General features: G+C 43.3%; 1 protein-coding gene across 2 annotated transcripts in view; it reads right to left on the reverse strand.

The window, feature by feature from the left end:
* Positions 1 to 23,295, reverse strand: part of BRSK2 (BR serine/threonine kinase 2) — a gene marked incomplete at its 5' end in the record, with an annotated part of 323,574 nt that overhangs the window by 108,240 nt on the left and 192,039 nt on the right. For both annotated transcript variants that reach the window (XM_080619064.1, XM_080619063.1), the window contains one exon: positions 1,584 to 1,669. In XM_080619064.1, coding sequence (XP_080475190.1) covers positions 1,584 to 1,669 — 86 coding nt within the window. The remainder of the gene's footprint in view (positions 1 to 1,583; positions 1,670 to 23,295) is intronic.

Here is a 23,295-nt window from a genome sequence, read left to right on the forward strand (position 1 = left end):
CAGGACAGCAAGAAAAGAGCTTCAGCACCTCTGTAACCCATCATCACTTCAAATGATGATAATTTCTTTTGTCTTCATGTATTCATACATTTTCTCCACCACTCAAGTATACTACACCTACCTGGAACACATCAGCTTTTTGCTGGGCTTATGCAAGTGTGTGTTTATGTGTATCTATTATGTATCTAAGACTACAGGCATATAAATAAACAAGGATCACAAAGAAGAATATTCCCTTTCTCCTAATCAAAAGAAAGCCTGGGGCTCATACTAATCCCCTTTATACAAATGAATGTAGTCTTACAGATGGTGCCTCTCTTTTCAGTATTAAAGGAGAACTTACTGGCTGTAAAGCCTTGTTTCCCTTTGCTACCCTCCTTCCGCATGCAGAGCAGGCTGTGCTAGATCTGGGCCTCCGTTGCCAGCTGGGGCAAGCTGGGCTTAATGGTGCCATGACCATTTACACCACTGAGGATAGAGCACTTGAGATGCGGGTCAGAGAATGTTTGAGCCAGCCTCCACCCAGTGCCTGCACAAGCTCACTCTGGCAACAGCATTTCACCGTGGATGGCAAGCTCTTCCCCAAAGGAAAATGTGGAATCCAAAAGAAATTACTGCCTGATCTAGTAAAGTAACCCTTAGGCACAAAGGCCTCACTTCTCAGAATAGGATTTCACTGCTCCAGTAACGAGACTGGCTGAATAGTCCATGAGGGATTGTTACCTCCATTCAACACACTTTCTTTGGGTAAACAGTCATTCCTTTTTTGAGTTGTGACATTAGGGAGAGGTCACCCATGGATAGTGGTTTTTAAAAATAGTTTATTTTTTTTTTACCACTCTCTTCTACTTGTAATAACCTGTTAAAAAGCTGAAAATAACCTGGAGTTCCCTACCGGGTTGCCCTTTTCCATTTGGAGAACATTGATTTTTTTTTTCCCTGCTGTGCCAAGATTAATATGGCCTGTTTGTTTGACAACAGATTCAACATATCTAGTGCCCTGGCAAGCTAAAATGACTCTTGTGTGTGGACAATATCCCTGTCCAGCACTGGCTATGATCTGCAAAAAAGCCCCAACAACCCCTCCTGCCCTAAAAACTTAACTGTTACAGCAGAACCATCAGGAGAATTCAGCAGCCCTTAAAACCAAAAATTGTTATTGATGAGGCAAATTTAAAATACTGTTAGAGAGAACCAAGGGTTTCAATGAAAACTACCAGGCAAGGGGGGTTATCCAACTTGTCCATGGTAAGACAATCAGTTTAAATCAGTTCTGATTTAAAATGGTTCCAGATCTTACAGGGTCAAACCTTCCTCCCCTCTTGCTGTTTGACAGAAAACACAGGTTTGTTCTCTCTCTTCCATTTTAAGTAGGAAAATAAACAGCATGTAAGTACAGAGAAGAAAATTGAGAAAAGCTAAGGAAATAAGGAGTATTCCTTCCTCATCCAAGTATTAGATATCACACAGACAATAGCTGAGGGCGAAGCCCTGCTCCATTCTTTTAGAAACGTCACTGAATTTCAAAACCTCATCTCCCTCCCTCCCTTCCCCTTTCTCTGGCAAAAGCCAGGAATACCTACAAATATTTTTTATTTTCGTAAACATCATGCAGCTTTAAAACGTGGGGGTGTTCTATCAACTTCAGGATGGCTATTTCCCGCTCCACCTGGAAGAAACAAAAAGAAACAGAATATTAGCAGCTTGGTCTTAGAATACATTAGATACCATCACACATTTTCTTCTCATTTATCCATTTTTCGCTCTTTTTTATGCAGAGGATACGGCAACTTATAGCAATGCATCTTATTTAGCACTCATATAAATTAAGAAAAATTCAATTTATTCAGCCTCAGCGCTCCCTGCCCTGCAGAACAGAAAACAAACAAAATTTCAAGGTTGAAAGAAAAGTCCCAAAATCTACCAAAGGGAATTAGCTATAAGAGTTATATGAGCATTCAAGGCTCTTCTTCCCTCACAACCCAAAGCCAGTGACATATTCTCAAAGTACAGAAACAACTCTTAAGATGTCACTTAGGACTCTACTGACTTCCCACCAGATGGCCGAGATGTCGCCATGCTGCAACATGTATTGCATACTCAATTAATACTAGACAATCCCCATCCTGAAGAACTTGCAGTCCATGCAGGACAAAGAGCAAAAGGCAGCAGTGTGGTTTTACAGTTGCAGAACCAAGGCACAGAAAGGGAAAGAAATGTAAGAAGTGACATAAGAAATACAAAGCACAGCAAGAAATTAAACCTGAGTATTGGAGCCTTAAGCGTTAAGACTGTGCTTTCTCTCAATTCCCAATCTGTCCAAACATGGCTACTTCTAAAAGCCTGCCTTCAATATGGAGTTAGCAAGTTGTGACTAAGTTCCTGTAATTAGTGCAAGCCCTGCTTTTAACCCGAATTTACTAAGGGTACTTATTAGAGCTAGAGTCAGTGCAAGCAAAATTGCTCTGTGCTACTTGAAGCCATGGTGCAACTGCTCTGATTTGACCTAGCCTAACTCAAAGGGAGTTTACGTAGCACTGTGGAGACTGCAGGTAACTGAAATAAACTCTGCAAACAGATGCTGCCTAAGCATTGCATAGCTGGGCATGACAAATTTTCAGGATTCCACAAAGGCAGCAGAAAGACCTACAGAAGCAAACAAGGACAACTAGGTAGGGTTTATTCCCAGCCCTTCAAGTAACTGATTGTCCTAGACCTGCTATGTTAACAAACAAAAAAACCATGCACAAACTACAGAACCATCCCTTAACATCTCCCCTGCAGAGATCAGGTAAGTAATTAGGAACTTGCCCAAGTATACCTTTAGTTCTTGATGTTCTTTAATTTCCTGAGATATCATCTTAGACTAAGCCTGAACACGGACACTTTTTTCTGAATGCAAATGAGATCCTCGGCAGGAAATTAGAAAGCAGTAGTTTTCCAGTGCTGTGCAGAGGAGGAGGATTTCCCAGCATGTTGGTTGTCATCCCAGATCTCTCCCTCTACACAACCACACAAAACCAGCAAAAGCAACTCTTGCGCCACATCACCCTTGGTCATCCTTGAATATCAGGATGAAAGAAATAGTGTTTGTACATGTGTCAATCTTATACACTTATTTGTTTCTGCACAGTCAAAAGTCAGCTGAGAGATCCACTACCACACTTGGGATCTCTAGAAATAGCTCCTTCCGAGAAGTGGGGAATGCATTTAAACATATATGTACATAGTTCAGCACTGCCAGAACTGCTGTGAATTCAGTGATACACAATACCTGATGGTGACAGCTCTGTAGGCGTAACTTAACTCATGACCAGCACTTAGATGAAAGCCACTTACACAAATAAGAAACACAAACTGGGTGATTTCAACTGTACTACCTAAAAACAGGGGGAGAGCTAGTTTATTCCGTTTTTTGTCTCCTCTTCAAGGAAACTCTTCTCTGCTACAAGATACGCACTGATACTCGCAGAGGGCTTGTTCAGCCCTAAAGCTGAAAAAGCTGGATTTGCTTCAAGAATGAGGAAAAACGAAACAAAAGTACCCACTCAAATAACATTCTTCCAACACTACTGAGGTTCATCATCAGCACCAAGCACTGCATCTGCTAAGAAATTAGAACTACAACAAAGTTACCTTTGGATGGGGGAGACCAGGTATTTCATGGGGAATGTGACCATTGTACTAGCTATGGTAGGGATTATCCAATCCCATTCTCCCTTCTGGGGGATATCCTGCCTGTGAAAGATGAAATTCCCTCCAGATGGGCTGTCTAACTGCACTGGCAATTCACTGCTGAAAAGTTTCTGGTGGGTGCAGTGGCAACATATGCTCAGACCAAGTGAGTGATGGATGGCATCATCCAGTTAGGGTCCTGCTTGGTTACTGCCCTAAAGCATGAGAAGAGGCCATGATTTATGACGTTCACTTGGAGGAGGGGCTTCAGTTACAGCACAGCATGGCCAAGTTCAATAAGAGCAAATCAGAAAAGAAAGCAAATATCTACTTACTGCCTACAGATTTACGCTAAGAACCAATTAAAAGGAAATAGCCTGAGTTACTTTACTTTCGTCATTTTAACTGTGTGAGTGTGGAAGGCTCTGTGCATATTTTTAAATTCCTGGGAACTAAATCCGGAGAGGAAACACACTTACACAGGCCTTGATTTCAATCCCAGGCATGCAGAAAGCCATCTGGCCAGATGCGCCTGGCAGCATTTCACTACAGTGCATTCAGTTCAATGGTGTGTTGCACCACTCCAGCTTTCCACTGTCTACAACCTCTTCTAGCTGTAAACCAAGGACAAAATTAATCTACTCATCTCAGTAAGACTTCGTATCATCTTTCAGTGAAAAAAGGGGTTTTATGAAGGAAAAGCATCATTACTGCACTTCTCATAGTCCAGGCCTTGGCCCCATGTAGAGAAGCAACATGCTAATGGCTGTATTATTTCAAGCACTAGAGATTCCCAGCTCTCTAAAGAGCAACCTGATAAAGATCAACCTCAAAAATTTTCCAGCAGTGTCCTGCCTCTTTTTCCTTCCAAAGAAAAACAACAGTTCCCAAAAACATACAACAGACCACTTTCTCAAAATTACTACTGCAGTCATTACTGTTGGCTGACTCTCCCAGATCCTATTCATTTTTTACATCCCCAAAAAGAAGCCAGACATTGATATGGGCTGGACACAGACCATAGGTCATGACAGTGATTTTACTGATGCATGGCTCAGGAAGACCTAGCAGCCACCATGTCACTAGCAAAAGAAAGGTATCTGAACTCACTGGCTAAAGAAGAGAGGTCTGAAATAGCATGCAGCTTTGCCTTCTTCTCCAGGGCATTGCCAGCCCTTGGCATGCCTTTTTTGTGCATCCCTGTGCTAGCAAACTATGGAGTGCTCTCCAGCACAGAGCTGGCAAGGACAGAAGAATGGAGAAACCCTGCAGGGGTCTTTGCTTTAATGCAGATGCAATTATCAGAAAGCAGGCCAAACTCAAAATAGCCTGTCTAGGGAGGATCAGAGTCTGTGGTAAACAAGGAAACAGGGAGAAACATTTGCATAATCGTTAAAAAAGAAAGGAAAAAAGGGAAGCTTTCTCTGTCACACAAATGCCAGGTCACTTCACAGGGTCTCAACCACAGCCTAGGTTGCCTCATACCATGGTAGGTTACTAACTGTGCAGCACAACAGTGCCTTGGAGCTGGGGGAAAGAGCTGTGAAAGGCTGTGCAGGGCAAATGGAGATACACTGCTAACTTGTAACCTTGCAGGCGCCAATTAGAGTTTTTAAAAATCTATGCAGCAGGCTGATTTGACAGGATGCTCCAGTGATTCAGCTAATGACAAAGTGCAACACAGCAGCAACGCGACCCATATTCCTTAGAGGAATAATGCAAAAGTCTGGGTCCCTCTGCTCCATTTCTACTTCACCCATTGTCAGCCCCAGAAGAAATCACATCTCTGGTTAAGCCCATCGTGTTGGCACAGTTTTCACTGGTGACAAGCGCTCTGCTCTCTCACCTTCCAACCCACAGGTATACAGGATGCTAATTCAGGTAGAAGGCAAGGAGGGCAGGCTGAGGAAACCTGATAGTTTGTCTCAGTGATGAAAGAAAGCTTCCTTTTCTCTTGTTTATATTTGCTCAGTAACAATTGGGTCACCCATGTGGTGCTGTGAGAACTTGAAAAATGAAGTGGAAAGCTGCCTTTTATCTACCAGCCTGTATTTTATCTACCAAACCTGTGCAAGCACTGTGCAGCAGTCATTAATAGCAGTGTTTCCCAAAGAACAGCTACACACAAAAAGCTGGGGGGCTGCAGATGACATTTTCCTTGGATGCTTCAAGGTTCACCAGCAGCGCACCACAGAGCTCGCTCTCCCTCCATTGACACCAGTGTCTCCCATATTGTTCAAAACACCATTTGGAGAAGTAAGTCTGAAGCTGCAGAAGTGGGCCAGGAGGCTGCAAACATGTTATGCTGGTTTTCCTACTCAGAGCAAAATGGTGGAGGGGAGGTGGAGGTGGTAGGTCTTCATGTGAATATCAAGCTCTCTAATGGCGGCTCTACTCTGCTTTACTTTGAAGTAATTAATGAAATACTTCTCAGAACTCATGGCTGTCTCTCAGCTACTAGAATCTCAACCAGAACATGAACTTTCTCTGAGTTATTATTTAGATTCAGGATGAACTTCAAAGGATGCAAAGATTTGGATACTCATCTATCTCCTCAGGCTAGAACTCAGGTTGGAAACCTTGTACCAAGTACCTACTTTTGCAGTGTCTGGCCCACTGTGCAGTGATTTGCATTTCCATGATGAGAGCACAAAAATCAGAAAGTAAGTCACTGTGATACTCCACTGAGCTGAAGTGGCAAAACCAAAGGTACTGGATAGGAAGAAAATAATCTCAAGTTCCCTGGAAAATCTGTGTTCTGCAGTAACAGAAATATCACAAGAACAGACCCTAAGATTTTACTCATTTAGTACTTTTGCTTCCATGTTGCGTGGGACTAAAAGTTAAAAATGGTGAAAAATTACTGGCTTTGGTGAAGACCATCTAGGTCACCTGTTCACTCTTTTCCGTAATCACAGAACAAATAGGGTACCCTTGAAAACAGAAAAGAAATTAAACCAGATATCATAGAATGAAAGAATCACAGAATGGTTTGGGTTGGAAGGGACCTTAAAGATCATCCAGTTCCAACCCCCCCTGCCACAGGCAGGGACACCTTCCACTAGACCAGGTTGCTTCAAGCCCTGTCCAACCTGGCCTTGAACACTTCCAGGAATACAGCAGCTACAGCTTCTCTGGGCAACCTGTGCCAGTGTCTCACCATCCTTATGATAAATAACTTCTTCCTAATATATAATCTAAATCTACCCTCTTTCAGTTCAAAGCCATTTCCCCTTGTCCTGTCACTACATGCCCTTATAAAAAGCCCCTTTCCAGATATCCTATAGGCCCTCCTTCAGGTACTGGAAGGCTGCTCTAAGGTCTCCCTTGAGCCAATGGCTTTATACAAGTAAGTACAGGCCCAATGTGTCCTGTAGGGTCATCACTGCTTTGGGGATATCATTCTTCCAAACAGACTTAAGCCATTACCAAATCTAAGCAATACTACATTATATCAGTTGCATCCTAAACTTCAACGGAGTAGCTGTGGAAAAAAATCAGGTTTTAAATGATTAAATCTTAAAGTATCTTCCTCTGCAGTTCTGAATTTAGTTGATTTTTCACTGAAAGTGGTCTTTCATTTCATTTATCCAAAGCTTCCTCAGCAGACCATTATGGAAGCAGAGAACCACTGAAGTTGTCCATCTATGAAGAGTATTCCCTGCTATTGCAGCCAATAACTTCACATTTCTGAATATACCAAGCCGGATTCAAAATGTATTCAAGTCAACAAAAGCCATCAATAGACTTAAGCAGGCTTAGAATCAGACCTTCTAATGATCATTAAGTGGTATCTGGAAGAAATCTTCTATTACACAATTTTGACTAATTAAATGCTTTAACATGAATTCAGGTTTTCTGCTAAAGACTAGTAATTACAAGAAGATTCTATAAAAAGTGGGTAAATGAGGGGGAAAACTAGACTTAGATCGCCACAGAATCAGGCAGCTAGACAATGCTGTACAAAATGCTTACAAAAACCAGACAAAATTACTGGAAAGCTGAGCAATTTCTCATTTTATTGAAAGCTCTATTATGGGCTTATTCCACCACAATTTTTGTTTGCATGAGTGCTTCTCAAAGCTATTTCCCCATAAATGAAAATAGGTATATATGAGAAGCAGGATGCATATTTGTTGTTAAAATTTGCACGTGCAAACTTCTATACCATGAAGCTTTAGTAGGGAAATTTATTTGTCACAAACTACTGTTGTAATAGAATGTCAGTTTCTACTTGTCTTTATTTAAACAAGTATTTTTCCATAGTCCATTCAAAACTGCAACTCTAACGCTTCGCTGAATGTTAAAAGTTGGCACAAAGTCTGAGGGTATGAAGTCAGCCAAATGGATACTGTGAGGATTTTCTGGAAAATCCTTTCTGCTGATGCCAATGCCCCTCCCCAACAAGAGAGAACACCTGTCCTGGCATATTGATTTCAAGGTCTTGGCATGATGGGATTTGGATCCTACAGGTTATCTAACCTGGGAACTTCATGGTTTAACTCAATAGTTAAAAGCTGCAGTGTTCCTCAGTGCTCTGCCATAGGCTACCGAGTAAATATGGAACTTAGACTTATCTGCAGCGTATGCTTCTTTAAGAAGCATCCAGACTTCATGGAAGAGACACTGATGGAAGCTGACAAGGAGGGGATTTATTCATTCAGCACTTGAGATTATCTGCTGCCCGGTGGTACACAGCTAACGAGTGACTGACATGCAAGTCTCTGCCAGCAGTCAGCAGAACTGTCCCCTTACACCGGAAGGCAAATAGCCTCCCTGTGCCTCCTGTCACCTTTGGTGAGTGCCACATCCTGGCTGCCATTGCCAAGTAGTGCAGGACACAAGACACAAACCAACAGCCACTCTGCAGGAGAAATGACCTGATCTTTGACTTGCCTTCCTTTTCCCTCCTTATTCTGGTTTTTAATGTTAATGTGCACTGTGCTTTCTTTGACCTGAAGCAGATTGCTTGCACAGCTGGTATTTTTTGGGTTTTTTTGTTTCTTTCCTGGGAGTAAAAATCCTAACTCATGTGCAGCCAGCCCAGTGTTTAAGAGAAACCCACCGCCCCATCAGCAGCCACAGCCAAGCCTGCATGAACACAGATATCTACTGCTCCAAAGCAGCACTCTCGGCCCCTCTCATGTGAGCAGCTCTCCCTGACAAACCAGACCTGCAGTGCTCACCCCAAACCTAGAAATCTAAGTTTAACCCCCACAAGAAATGCTGTAGGCAGTACTCACCTGCAGCTTTTTCCCCCAGAGACCAACAAACATATGCCTGGCTCATTTCAGGGGTAGTTATGTTGAAGAAAGCAAGAGCAGGAAGTCAGCAGGCCCTGTGCAGGAGCATGGGAAAGCAGTGCAATTCATAACTAATTTTTCCCCAGCAGAAGTTACTTCTACTGAAGGTATAAGGTGCATTCAAGAACATGTAATGCCCTGTGGGCTGCTATGCTCAGCTATGGAAAAACAGACACTACACACAGAGGAGAAACAAGCTGCAAAATTGAGGTGTATGGAGAGTTCAACTGCAAATAATACAAGTGTGGAGCCCCTTGTGTTATTTGAGACATCATAGATTTAATATGGGCAGTATGAAACACAACATTTGCATCTCTGAGTGGGTGGAGGATAAAGGAGATGCCGAATCCTATTAAAGGAGTATATGCAAGCATAAAGCAGGGGGTATAGCACAGCACAGCATAATGTTCTGCCAAAAATGTAGTGTAGAGCTTCTGAGAACACTGGTTGAGGATACGATAAGACAGAGGGGTTCCCAAAAGCATCCAGGAAAGGGACTGAAGCGATGCTGAGAGTACCATGGACCAGGTCCTTAAGGGAGTCCACCATCACTAGCAAATGAAATTTAAAAGCACAGTTTTGGAAAAGCTTCAAAGAATAAACTCTCCACTATTTCCTATGTGTCTCAGAGAGCTGCTTTCCCCCTCTTTCTCTTTTTCTCCGTTAGTCACACTGGCCTTGTTTAGTTCTTTGGCATCGTCTTACACAAACGTCCTTTACACCTTCTCCAACACTATTCCAGAAGCAATCAATAGGAATGGTGCTGTTTCCTTCTCTACATCTTTCTTTAATGGACATCTCTGGTTCCCTGAGAAATAAGGCAGGTAGCAAATGCTCCAGGAGAGGGCAGAATAGCTGGAGCTTTGCAGAGACAAAGGCAGAATACCAGAGTATCCTTGCCTTGCCCTGCTCCACAACAAGCTTAATGACATCAGTCATCTCAGAGAGCAGAAAACAGATAATACTATTTTTGTTATTTTACTGTATTCTCCTGTCCTTCACTTTTGGGTGCCCCTTGACTCTTTAGATAGATATTTGTATGTACTTGTATATTAGGACCTTGTCTCAGCTGAGTTAATAAACTTGGTGAGATATAAACAGTTGGTATCTAGCAGTGATTCTTCATCCCAACAGCCACAGCTGGCACTGACAGAAGCAGAGATTGAAGCAACCCACAGCTCTCCCCTTTGTTTCCATTTTCTAAATATGCTGTTGAAGCACAACTGCACCTCCCAGATGGACAATGGTCCCAGACAAACAGCAGCATGGACCTCATCCAGGAACTGTGAAAGACCAAGGGCAACACAGGCTCACAAAGTTCATGTTTGTATTCACTTTGCAATAAAGAGGGAGCCCTGAGGAGAGACCTGGGAGCTGCAGGCAGAGGAATCAACAACTGACTTTCTGTCGAACTGTGGAGCCAGTGGCTGTGTACTCGGAGAGGACAAGCAACCCTTCAGCCCAGCTCTTCTACCACACCTAGTCAGCAAGAGGTTCTATCACACTGCAGCATAAACAGCAGCTCCCTCCTGAACATGCACCAGCTCTACATTAAAACTTCTATGTCCCTCCCACCTTACGGACACTGGTCCCAAGAACTACTTATCCTTATCCATGATCTTGAAATTAGTCAGATTTGTCCATAAAATAATCACCCTGAGCACAGACTGTGTTTCAGAAGCACACTTGTGAAGTGTTTATCTGTAATGACATGACCGTAACTGGTGTATCTCTATGATGACGTGAGCCTGCACTTCGGTTCCAAACATCCCTACTGACTCATCTGTATGTGAGATTATAACTTTTTAACGCAGACCCACCTCAAATACAAGCATGTCTTCATATCTTGCAAGACAGGACTGAACAGCATGGGAAATGAGCAGTGACGTCCCCATATCTTCATCTCTGGACTACCTGAGCTAGCAAAATTAGCTTTATGGACTCAGCCTCAGTCCCATGTCAGGAGTAAACTACTGGTGGAGAGTTAAACAGCTACTGTAAAGCTGCCCCCTCCCTTCAACTACTGCACCTCGATGCTGAGAAATGACACAAGCTTTCAAGATGATGCAAGCCCGGATGCAACAGTTTTATCCATGGTGCCTCCCACTTCTTCAGTTGGTATCAAGGATGCAGCAAAGATAGCAACACTGGCTGGAAGCTTTCCTTTGGGTTTTAACCTGCAAAAGGATAGCTAATAAGGCAGGAATTGTAGTAGAAAGCAAAGTGCAGAAAGAGAGAGGAGAAGAAGAAACAAAACTGCATTTTTTTTGCCTGTTTTGAGGCTGCCTGTGCTCATCCCCTGCCTCTCCTCAGGTTCAGCCTGAAACAAAAGACATTACAGCAAGACTTGTACTCCCCTCAGTGAAGACAACATCTTCCTCTGTTTTTTACATGCAACAGAAGCAGCAGAAAATTAGTTGATTGCTGCCATCAGCATCCAGGATCTCTCACAGCTGGGAGGTAAGAGATCAAAGACAGCAACGAAGGAACATTTTGTTTCTCAGTTATTTTATCTCTGCTCTTCTCATATCCTTTCTATCACACACCAGTCTCTTCTTGCTGGAGGTGCTGATGACATCTTGCAGCCTATCAACATCAATATCAGGATCAAGAAACCTCTTGGCAAGGAAAGTTCACAAACAACATTCTAAAGATAGGCTCTTGAGCATCTCAGAACAGACGATAAGACAAGTCATTCCTTCTCCACGTTGTCCAAACCTCCTTGAGAAAGGAGGGCTCAGACATCTCTGGCTGTGTCCTTACAGAAGGGTCCAGCATATTCTCCAGAGCTGAATACAACTGTTTTCTACATCTTCATTATATTTTCCAATACATTATTCAGCCTGGTCAGACTTCCAGAGGGACTTAGCATTGGCCTATCTCAAAGTGCATGGGACTCTTACTACTAAATGAGACCAGAGTCATCCAGGAACAAATTCCATCTTTTAGTTCTAAGTCCCTAGAGATGAGCCCTGCCTCGCTATTTACGAATCTTTGCCTTGAGCATTACTTCCCGGATGCTGCAGTATTTCTGAGCCTTTCCAAGTCCTAATGGCGAATTCTTCAGATTCACCATACTAAACCACTGCCAAAACTATTCTCTATCCTAAACCAGATCATCTTCTCCACATAGTGACAATTTCTCCTTCAGTATAGAAAACTTTCCCCTTGAATTGCCTGCATCACTCCAAAGCAACCCACATGCTTATGGGAAGTGGTATACTGCAGTGTAGGTGCACTCAACAACACAGCATTATTGCATGGAGACCAAGAAAAACAAAGAAATGAAGGCATTTCAGACTCGAGGAAGGTGGTATTTTCATTTTTTCTGAAGATAGTATTGTGGGTCTTGTGTCTTCAGAGCAGTCATCTTTAAGTGCCATTGCTTACTTGAGTCTCTTCCTATTCCTTTGCATCTGCCCTACACAACACATCTAATACAGAGTTCAAAGCTATTTGGCTTCTGAAGAGTAGAGATAGATGCAACACTTTGTTATGTCAGGCGATAACACATCGCTAAAGAAGGTGCTAATGACTCCAAAATTACATAGAGGAAACAACAGGAAACTTCTAACGATAAGTAAATTAGCCTTCTTTTATGAAAAGAATGGACTTGGTTGGACATATTTACTCTAGTAATTCCTGAAAGTGGCAGAGCAAGCATGCCAAAACCAGAAGAAAACTTGAAAACTGAGGCTAATTTAAATAATACCATCTTAGGCCTGTACACCTTGGGATGCTTTGGCATACACAGAGGCATCTTTCTTTCGTAATCTAGTTCAAAATCCCTTGCACTTGCCAAATACTTATGATAAGACTTACACATGCAGATTTAAAAGTGCTCACAAACAATTTGCTAGAGAAGATGGCAGGCTAAATTTGAAACCAGCAATATTTGAAATGGACAGCTGGGCTAGATCTGCCCTCCCCCCTCCCCAACTTTTCAGCATCTTCTGCCAGAGATCACATTCATCAGTCAGCTGAACCTTGTTCCCAGATGTTTGGAACATGCAAAAAACAACCTGTGAATCAGGGAGTTTTCCAAACCTCAGCAATACGGTCACAACAGAGTTTTTGAATGAAAAGGCAAGGGATGCTGTTCATGTCATCCTCTCTTTACAGAAAAGAAAACCAATTACATCTCTTTATAGGAGACATAATTAACTCCCTTGTTTCCAATTGAACAAGCCTTTCCCTCCATGAAAAGCTTATACTGCCTCCCACACAAACACAGGACAGACAAAAACCCCACCAAAATCCTGCTGAGGCGGATGCCAGGCTGAGGAAACACAGCACTAACTTCAGATAGGAGGAAACAGTGCCAGTGCTGCGAGGCTCACGTGCTGAATCCTAACTTATGCAAATGTATTTGGGAAGAAAGTGCCACAGAGATGCTCTCCTTGTACCATACAGAACTCAAGATAGTTAGGGATAGCTGACGATTACACTAACATAGATATGAGGGCAGGGATTAAAGTGCATCCTACTGCTGTATAATATGGATTTGTGTTCGGGTCAGAAGTTTCATTTGCCTACCGGCTCCTACTCTTAAGCTCATTCCTGCACCGAAACATCAATAATCCCTATCCCCAATCTCTCCTCTGATAGGAAATATGCACTTCAGGTAAAAGATTTGCTTTCTGTGCTTGGTTGCTAGACACCATGGGACAGCAGACCAGCACTTTCTTTTATTTGCTCTCTGCTGGACATCTCTTGCCAGGTCCAAGAAGCTGAGGTGAACTAAAGACTTCTGCAAAGCATCACTGCAGGGTATTCAGGGAAGGTCTATGGAAGTTTGCCCCAGTCCCATCCCACATTTTGTTTGCCAGAGGAACACAGTAACACTGACAAGCCCTTTTTGTTTCTGTGAGTCCTAAAATTATTGCTGGGTCCATTCAGTAAGAAAGGCTGGGGCAGCAGCTGATAAGGCATCGTGATGATTTTAGGTGAGCCCTCTTCTCTACAAAGATGTACCTAACCATTAAACAGAGCTGAGGTAATTTTCCCTCCCTTGGTAACAGTCATACTCCATCCAAAGTGGATGGCTTGAGGGTTATCTATGTCCTTTGGTAACATGCTGCTGCTCACATGTTCCTGTATTTAGAGTATAATGTTATACATCCAAACAGGAAGCCTGTTCTTTATTTTGGAGTGGATTCCTTATGCCACAACAGAAGCCACTCAAGAACAACATTCTGTGAAATCCTAGGGGCTGTGAGAGCCTTTTTCTGACTATTCCTCTTCTGGTTTTGCATTCTTATGCTTGCTAACATTTCTAAACCATTAATCTTTTCTCCTGTGTGCTACTTTTTTTTTTCTAAGGCAGAAGTTACTTTCCTTGCAATGTTCCAGACCTTTTCCATGTTCCCTTCAGGACGCCTGGGGATGTGAACTTGTAGGAAATATTTAACTTCCAGTTCAACAAAGTGTTTAAAGTGCATGCTTTAGTCTGCACCACTACTATAACATCTAGGATCTACTTGCAAGCAATGGAGACAACAGAAGTGATGAAAAGATGGTGAAGAAAAATTAAGTAAGTTCTAGCAGGTGGGGATAGTCCTTACTTCTGACCCCTTAAACATGCATTTTGCAGAGGTACTTTTTTGATGAGGTTCCTTTGGACATGTCTTCATTTGTTGTCATCCTTCTTCCTTCTGTGGGAACAGTGACCTGTTTGAGAAACCTCAGATGTCTCCATTGGGAGTAATTTAGCACTCTTCAGGTGTAACAAGATCCCTGAAGCACTGTTGTCTCTCTGATCCCTTATCTTGCTCATGATCTGCAAATGATCAGTCACATAAAGCCCGAAAGAGAGGAGGTTGCTGCCTACCTACTGAAGGCCTCAGTTTGTCAGTTCTATCTTCAAACAAATGAGCAGAAGCTTCACTTAGGAAAATATATACAAGCATACAGCTCTGATACACTCTTACTAAGGAAGTATGATGCAGCTCTTTAAATCTGAAACAGAAAATAAAATCCAAAGCAAACAGCCCTCCCTTGAAAGTGCTCTGAATATTTTCAAATAAGAACCTTCTTTGTAAAGGGAAAGTAAATGTGTAGTGCATAGCTGTTTTTCTTCCTTGATCTGAACTGCAATGGCTCCTCCTGATCCTTTTCCATGACAGGTGTGCATATTCTCCAAACCTCCAGATGGGAGTCAGCACCTGTGTTCTGGTCTTCAGGGGGGTTACTCTGCTGATGGCCTCCTTTAGACCTGATGATTGACTTAACCGCCCAGCAGGTTTCCTCCTGGGACAAGTTGTCTGATGTTACAAGTGAACACAGGACCTCGGAGGCAGAAAAGGACTGCAAGGATCTGCAGAGGGGTTACATGAATGAACGAGTTTCGTTTTCAAATTTAGGCCAGAAGCAGCCCACCCAACCTAATTTTTCCTCCCTCATACTGTTCATTCAACCAAAAGGATTTTCAGACAACCTGAGGGGACGGCCTTCATGAGTGAGTGTGCACTTCACCAGAAGTCCTATTTCGCACAATGCCTTTTATTGTAAGCATTTTGGTTCTGTTCCTCCTGCTCCATGCTGCTTTTCTTGGCCTTCTGGCTGTCTCCAAGTCCTGTGCAAACTTCTCTTTTAACAATACACTGGGGATCTTGCAGATGCACAGACTACATAGTTTAACAATCACTTTATGTCTGAAGCACTGCCAAACAGTTCATTGTGCAGCTTAAGAGGGCATATACACATACTGCTGTTCCACTTCAGAAAACCATAGTGCCTTTCTAGAAATGTTCTCATTTTGCTTGCAACACCACCTGCATTTTACAGGAGTGATCCTAAACGAGCAGAACAAGTCTGACAAAGGGTTAAAATAGGATTTGTATTTTATTTTTAACCCAGGCTGGAGAATTCCCTTCTTTCGTTTTTCTCTTCTCCTTATGACTCCTCTTTAAATAGAGTTGCTTCTTACAGCCCCAAACCCACCTAATGCCAAGGAGTCAAGCAACGTTTCTCAAGTCCTTTGTTCACCAGAGCAATATGGGGGCGTGAGATAAGTCTTTGCTGAAGCCACCAACGATTAAGACATCAGCACCATTAGGAGCTGCTGCCTTGTGTGCAGTCAGCTCTCTGCCAGCCGCCCCCAGTCCTCTGCCGTATCAGAGCAGCCCGCCTCTCCCCGGGGGATCCCCACAGCCAGCTCTACAACGGGGCTTGTGCTCTCTCCTCGCATCCAGCCTGCCTGCTCATTAATCTTTCGGGATGCGACTGCTGCTGCCACTGCTGCAGACACCTAAAGACTGAGGATGTTGCCTCCTCCCTGCTACACAAGGCTTTTCTTTTCTCCCTTCCCCAACTGCTTTTCTAGGGAAACACCCTTTTTTTTTTTTTTTCGTGCTGCGGCAGAGGAATATAAGTTCCAACCGTAAAAGCAGGAAAAAAGAACTGTACTGCAGTCCTCACGGGGGCCGTGGCTGGCTCTCTGTTACACTGACATTCCAGCAGAGTCAGGACATTAAAATGTACGCACAGAAGCAACCTCCCATGCAAAGGCCACTGTAGTCATTGCAGAGTCGGACAGAAGACTGTGCAATTTCCCACTCAGATATGTCAGGGACACATGAAAGTGCCAGCTGTTGGGAGAAGCACAGATGCTATTCTCCTTAAGTTCCTGAAGTACAAAACTATGGGAATCAAAACAAAGCCGGAGCATTTGTGAGGCTACTCTAACTTGCCGTGAGAGACAAGCATCTTTATCTCTACTCCCTCTATCGCAGCAGAAAGACTTGAGAAAGCGGGCTGTGTCCTTCAAGCTACCAGCAAACGTAACTGCTTGGCAAAATGCAGTATGTAATACCAAAAGGGAAGTCGTCTTTCAGCAATAGCTTTTCCAAACCAACGATCAGGCAGCAGCTAGAATATGACTGCCAAGCATTTCCAAAATGTAAGGCACGCTCCCGTTTTTCAACTAATAAACAGAAAAGTGAGGGAGCTACATATCACCTGATGTGCTGGTACAAAGCAGATGCAATGATGTCGGAGCTCCTATTCCCTCTGCAACACTGGCTGAGCACAAACAACAACTCCTTCACTGTCACAGATGACCCTTACAATGTGGGTATTTTGTCCTGCAGGACAAATAGAAAGCAGAGAAATGAAGAAAAAAGAGAGAAATGAAGAAAGAAGAGAGAAATGAAGAAAACTAACTGCTTTCTACACACTCCTAGGGCAACTCTCATGCGCTTGGGGCACTTCTACCTTCAATGCAGGACTTTGCCCACACAACAGTTCCACTCAAACACAGTGAGAGACGATTTAATGTTTCTTTGGCGGTAACTTCCACCCACATCCTTATCTTTCCCTCCTCTGACCTCCTCTCCTTTTCCTCCCCCTGCCCAGACCATCTCCGGGAGTGGCCAGGCACAAGGAGGTCTTTTCAAAAATTATCATTATCCTCTTCGCATATGCTTCCTTTGTCTTTTCTAAGCAATTTTTCTTCCGGACCCTGGAACAAGCAGGTACTTCAGGATAGTGTCGCTATCACATGGATGGCATATCCAGGACCTGTGGGGCACATGTGAGTGGGCAGGCTGCATTACAAAGTATTAGCACTGAACACCTCATTGGCACATTTTCCTCACTGAGGACTGCTGCAAGTTACTGTAAAGCAGCCTCCCAGTACTAACATAACTTGGATCAGGTCCTCGATACGTACTACCTCCCTTTGTATTCCCAAGAAAAATATTCTTCAAACTGGAGCACAGAGGATTTTCTTACATTAGGATTACAGAGCTTTCAGCCCCTTCTTATATGAATTGTTTTATTTTCCCAAACTGAAATAATTATAATTTTTGAAAATTCACTATTGAGAAACAGTAAAAAGCATTCTGTAATACTGCTTACAGTGAGTATTTGTTTCCCTCTGGGAATTCAGGTACTGCCAGTGGGAGCTTCATCAGATGCTGACAACTCCCCCCATCAGGAATCCCCTTAAGGAAGGATGTTCCCCCTCTGGCAGCTCTCCTGCAAGTCCTAGCAGCAGGTAACACCCACATTTTCAAAAGGTTCAGTAATTTTGGGTTCACTGCACTTGAGCACTCTGGAGACAGATTTTCTGCTGCAGAACTACCTGCAGCTAAAATTTAAGAAGAATGCCCCTTTCCAATTAGGGACAATATAAAATTTGGGTTTTAAAGTTGCTCACACACTATAGTTGCCTGGGTATATGTGAAAGTCTGGCCTAACAATGGAAGGTGAGCCCCTCTGAAAAGTCTAGACCTAAGCCCTAAATTTTGGAGGTGCTGAGAGCCTGCTGTGGGAGTAGTCAGTCTCACTGCAGCAAACATCTACGTATTCCTCAAGAAAAGCACCCCAAGTACTGGACACATCTATACCCTTTAGCATATATATATATAAAAAAACCAGAGAAAATATTAACACAAAATAAAAAGTGCACTTTTATTGCATGTATATACATAGTTCCAAACCTGAATCCAAATGAGGCCTTCATCCAAACCCACCTTTGGCATATGTCTAAACAAAATGATAGCCACCTAAAACCTGGAGGATTCATGGGGTGGTGTTAAAAGTTATATATACATATCCAAAAGAAGCTATAAAGTTGTTTAAGGATCCCATAACTTAGTTTGGATTCACTGGGTGTGGAAAACCTCTGGCAAGCCTCTCTGGGAAATACAGCATCAATACTGGCTTGCTATAACAAGGTATACAAGGGAAAGAGCTTGTATGGGATGAGCTGAGGTGCTCATCTGCAATTCAGGAAATCTAGCTTCACTTTCTGATTTTCTTGATAGCTTCTTTTGCCTTGGATGGGTTACTTAATCTATCTGCACCTTAGTTCAGTATCTAGAAGAAGGAGACAGTACGATATTTGACTTTTCCCACATTTTTCTGCCCTTTCACATGCATTGCCTGTTTAGACTGTAAATGCTTCAGGTCCAAGGTAGTCCCTTGCTTTGTTTTTAAACACAGCTACAGGGCCTAGCATGCCAGGACACGTGCTAAGACACACTTTTTGAAAAACACAGACAAAAAATGATGTTTCAAATGTCACTACTAACTCAACTTACAGCCTGCAGAGAACGAAGCAGTGGGGGGTGAAGTCTGCCGTATGTCATATGGAGCAAAATACAAATTCAAAGCACACTGTCACAGCTGAGCACCTGACTGTGGCTGGTGCTGGTGCTCTTCTCTACTGCTCTGGCTCCACACAAGGGACTGAGAGTCAGGAACTGTTCTCGTGTAAGTCTGAAGCAAGTAGAGACACCGTACACCCTTTCAGCACAGGAAAACACAGTGCCTCATAAGCTGGGAGGGAGGGCAGGCAGCATTACAGGTAGACTAGAAATAACAGAACAAGCTTCAATGCTGGAAAGCAGGGAATCTTTGTCATGACAACAGTGGGAGCTGTTAAACTCTATAACATGCACAGGGAATGTAAAGCTAGGCAGTATTCTGAGTCTTCTGCTCTCAGCTGGGAGGAACTGGCAGGACTGCAGCAGTGAATGCTGGTTTATTTTTAACAACAGTTTCTAAAGCAGGAGCTGGTGATTTTGTTTGTCACTTTTTATTTCATCCAATGCTCTAGATGGATACTAGCTCCTTTTGAAAGATATTTTTTTATTTATTATTGTTTCTCCTTGAAGCAGGGACTGCAAATGCTATGACAAGTAGACTGAAAGGTTCACTTAGTTTCAGCTGCAGTTATCCTAAGTGCTTTTGTGTCCCCTGCTGAACTGCTGTTTTGTAACGCTGTGGAGATGAAGCACGTTTGGGGGATATTCCATAGCTCTCCTCTTGCCTCCACCAAGCCACAAAAGAACCATTTGTCCTCTCCCTTCTCTTCATCCTTCCTTTCCTGTAAGGGCACAAGAACCACCAAGGAAGAAAGATGTAACATTCACCTTCTTCAGTCTTTTTTGCACCAACCAAACTCCTGCAAATCTAAAGCATTAACTAAGCAGTTTCATGCTTTGCTCTTGCCCCACGTCCTTCAGGGTGCATGAACACAGCTTGCTGCAGACTAACAAGCCATACAGCAAGTGCTTCACATTGTGGACGAGTGTCGGGGGAGCAGAGGATCTAGAGCTACAGCTCAGTGGGCTGAGGAAAAAGTTCTGCCAGTTGGTGCCCCTTAATAATGGGCAGTGAGCATAGAGGGCAAGCGTGACTAGGTAGGAGAAAAGAGACTATCTAGGGAATCATGAAACTCAAATGCTGGGCTTTGCAGTCCATAATAGGAGTGAGTCAGATTCTGAATTGCTGTGCTGCTATCTTGGTTACAGTAGATGCTAATTCAGCTGGTCAGGTAAAGTGTGCTTTTAGGAGGCTAATATGAAGCAAGCATATTGAGGATCTGGGACTTCTCCAGGCTTCATAGCTGTTCTGCCTATCTTAAAGGGAAGAAGCACTTGTGAAACACAAATCCACAGCAGGGTATGGGATACCAACTTCATCAGAGTTTGCTGGGGTGGGGGATAACACAAGATTCTGAGCTGTTCCGGCAGATTAGTGGGGCAGTTTATTCTGCTCTGGTGCTTTCAGGAGCAGCTGGAGGCACTGCGGTGTGGAAGGTCTCAGTTTCAAGCAAGCACCTTCCACCGGCTTCATAAAACATATGTGGAAACTAAGACTGATTTCAAAAGAGAGACTAAAACATTGTGACAGAATTACACTGCTCCCTACCCTGCTTCTTAAGTAGCCAGCAGTATTTCAGGGTTTCTGTCAAAGGATGAAGTGCCTAACCTGAAGTTTACTGCAACAAACTCAAAAGACTGACACTGGAGGGCATCAGACCAGGACCAAGGAGGCTTTTGGACTTGTGCTGTCACACCCGCAAACTCTTAGCTGATCTTTCTACGTGGAAGGAAGGTGAGGATGTAAAGAGAGACAAGACCTGGTGCCTCCCCTTTCCTGAAGTGACAGTTGACATGACACAAAGAGCCAGAAAGTCCTCTTGGTGCCAGTGTGTGAGGCAGAACAGACATGGCTCTTCCCTTTGGGGAAGCCTCTACGGGCCTACAGTACTGACGATAACAGCTTGCGTTGTCAGCTAAGGAAGCAGCTACGACAGAGACAGGGCGCTGATGAGAGCACACCCGGGGTGCCATTTGAGGGTTATTTTATTCTGACTGGAGCTGTGTTCCAGCCCCTTGGGAACCGACCTGTTTCACTGAGCTCTCTGGAGGCAGCAAAGGAGTGGAGGTGAGATTCGCAGTCGAGACATCACAGCCAAGCTGTTCTCTAAACCATTCTTTGTTGCCGTCTCTTCGCAAGCCTGCAGCCTCCGCTCCCTCCTCCCCTTCCCAAAAATAAAGCTCCATGATGTAAAAACATTCCTTTGGGGCTGGAGGTGGAAAAACTAGGACACCACAGTTCGGAAAAAGCTCAGCACTGCATGAAATATTCACTATCAACCGAAACAGGTTTACCCGGAGGAGGGTAAGATGAAGAGGGAGCAGGGAATCAATTTCACTGTCCTATGGTTTGTTATTCTGGCTGCTTCTTCTCTTCTCCAAATAAGCTAAGCTTTTTGGAAGCTTCTGTCTGACCCAATTCTCAATCCGTCACTTTTCAGTCACTCTATTCTGCCTGTTTTATGAGCAAATAAACATGCATCCTAAAGGCATCCTTGCCCAATCTTAAACACTGGTGCTCTCTAGAACAGAGCTGATAATGTAATGATGCATCGGAGAGAGAAAGAGAGCACATGCGCAACTGAGTGATCCATCATCTGTGCACTGGGGGATGGGAAAGCACTGACTAGTGGCCCCAGCCCCTGTAAAGGGCCTTCCCGTTCCCTTCGCAGAAACGGCAAGAACAAAACAAAGGTTGCAAGCACAAAACAAAGGTTACAAGGGTGGCTATTTCTTTCCTCTCCACTCTTCAAATGTTACACTTCAGGATTGGGAGTGAAACAAAATACTTCTCTATCTTATTACCAAGTTTTTATACTGGGTTTTGATCAATGCAAATGACAGGAAGAAGCCTGGAAAATGGAAAGCAGGAGAAAAGGCTCTGGTGATGTATCAGCCTCATGTATTCACATTCTACTTGCTGCAGTTATAGGTTTCAGTGCAGCCTGAAGCAAAATGAACTGGGTGAGTTTGTGTCCAGGCACACAGGAGGTTCAGCCACATCACCACAGATGCGACATTACAAGCAATAATGAGGTGTTCAGATGGTGCAATGGGAAAAAATCAGAAAAGGTGACGAGAGAGATCACATGAACTAAATCTGTGACTCCCTGTGGGTATCCCAGGATGGGAAATCAAGCCAAAGCCGAAATGCCCAGAACAGGAGGAAGAACATTGTATCTGCCTGAGATACAGCCCTCATAATGCCCAACAACTATTTAGCCCCCTCCAAGATTTTCAGCACTCAGTGCCTTCAGATGACTCGTATGGGATATCACACATTTAATATTTTTTCAATGAACTCTCATAGAGAATAGGGCTTATATACAAAGGCCAGATCCCATACACTGACAAGCCTAAAAAAATCCCCAAACCTATGACTGAAAGCTAATCTGCAACGAATAGATTTTCTGCTAAATGAAACCCCAAACATGGTTTATGAAGCAAAGGAGATCTTTAACGGATCACATGCTCCAAAAGTCAAACAGCATGCACACCCAATTCTTGTTCTGCTACAAGCGAACAAGGAGCTGTATCACCCGAACAAGGAGCTGTATCACCCTACCAAGCCAGGGAAACCACAGACAAGCTATGCTCATCTCACCTGAAGTATGTACGGTACCTTCTCCTGCCCTCACAGCTAGAGCTGCTTTGCTCACTTGTGTTGGTTGTACTCGTGATGGGATATCACAAAAAAATAGAATTTATTCACTCATCTGAGTCTGGTCTTCTAATTTAATTATTTCTGCTGATTTTTTTTTTTTACATACCTATCAATTATCATTTTATTATTCATATTTTGAAAAGGACACATTTAACATCAAGCCTTTGTTTTGATACCTGTAAGTAGAAAAACAGTTCTAGCCTTAACAGAGATTGGGAAAGCAGTATGAGGTGGACCTTAGAATACGGATCTGGCTAGTACAGAGGTTTCCCAAGATATGCTGGTAGCCACTGCTTACGGAAACACACAAACAGAGCAACTAAGGAGTGAGTCTTTCCTATTTTATCTATCCCTTGCTGACTCCCCAGTCAGCAAGGACCACTTGACCTGGAATGTCTATCCAACTGGCTCTCTGTAAGTCTTGAACCTATACATACTTTAGGCTTCCACTATTTTGCAGTTTCCTTATGTGGTTTTTGCTCATTTTAAACACCCTACCCCAATCATTCAGTTGATTTCCCACTCATTCTGTCAGGTCATT

Source organism: Psittacula echo (assembly GCF_963264785.1).
Source record: "Psittacula echo genome assembly, chromosome: 5".
Classification (NCBI taxonomy): Eukaryota; Metazoa; Chordata; class Aves; order Psittaciformes; family Psittacidae; genus Psittacula; species Psittacula echo.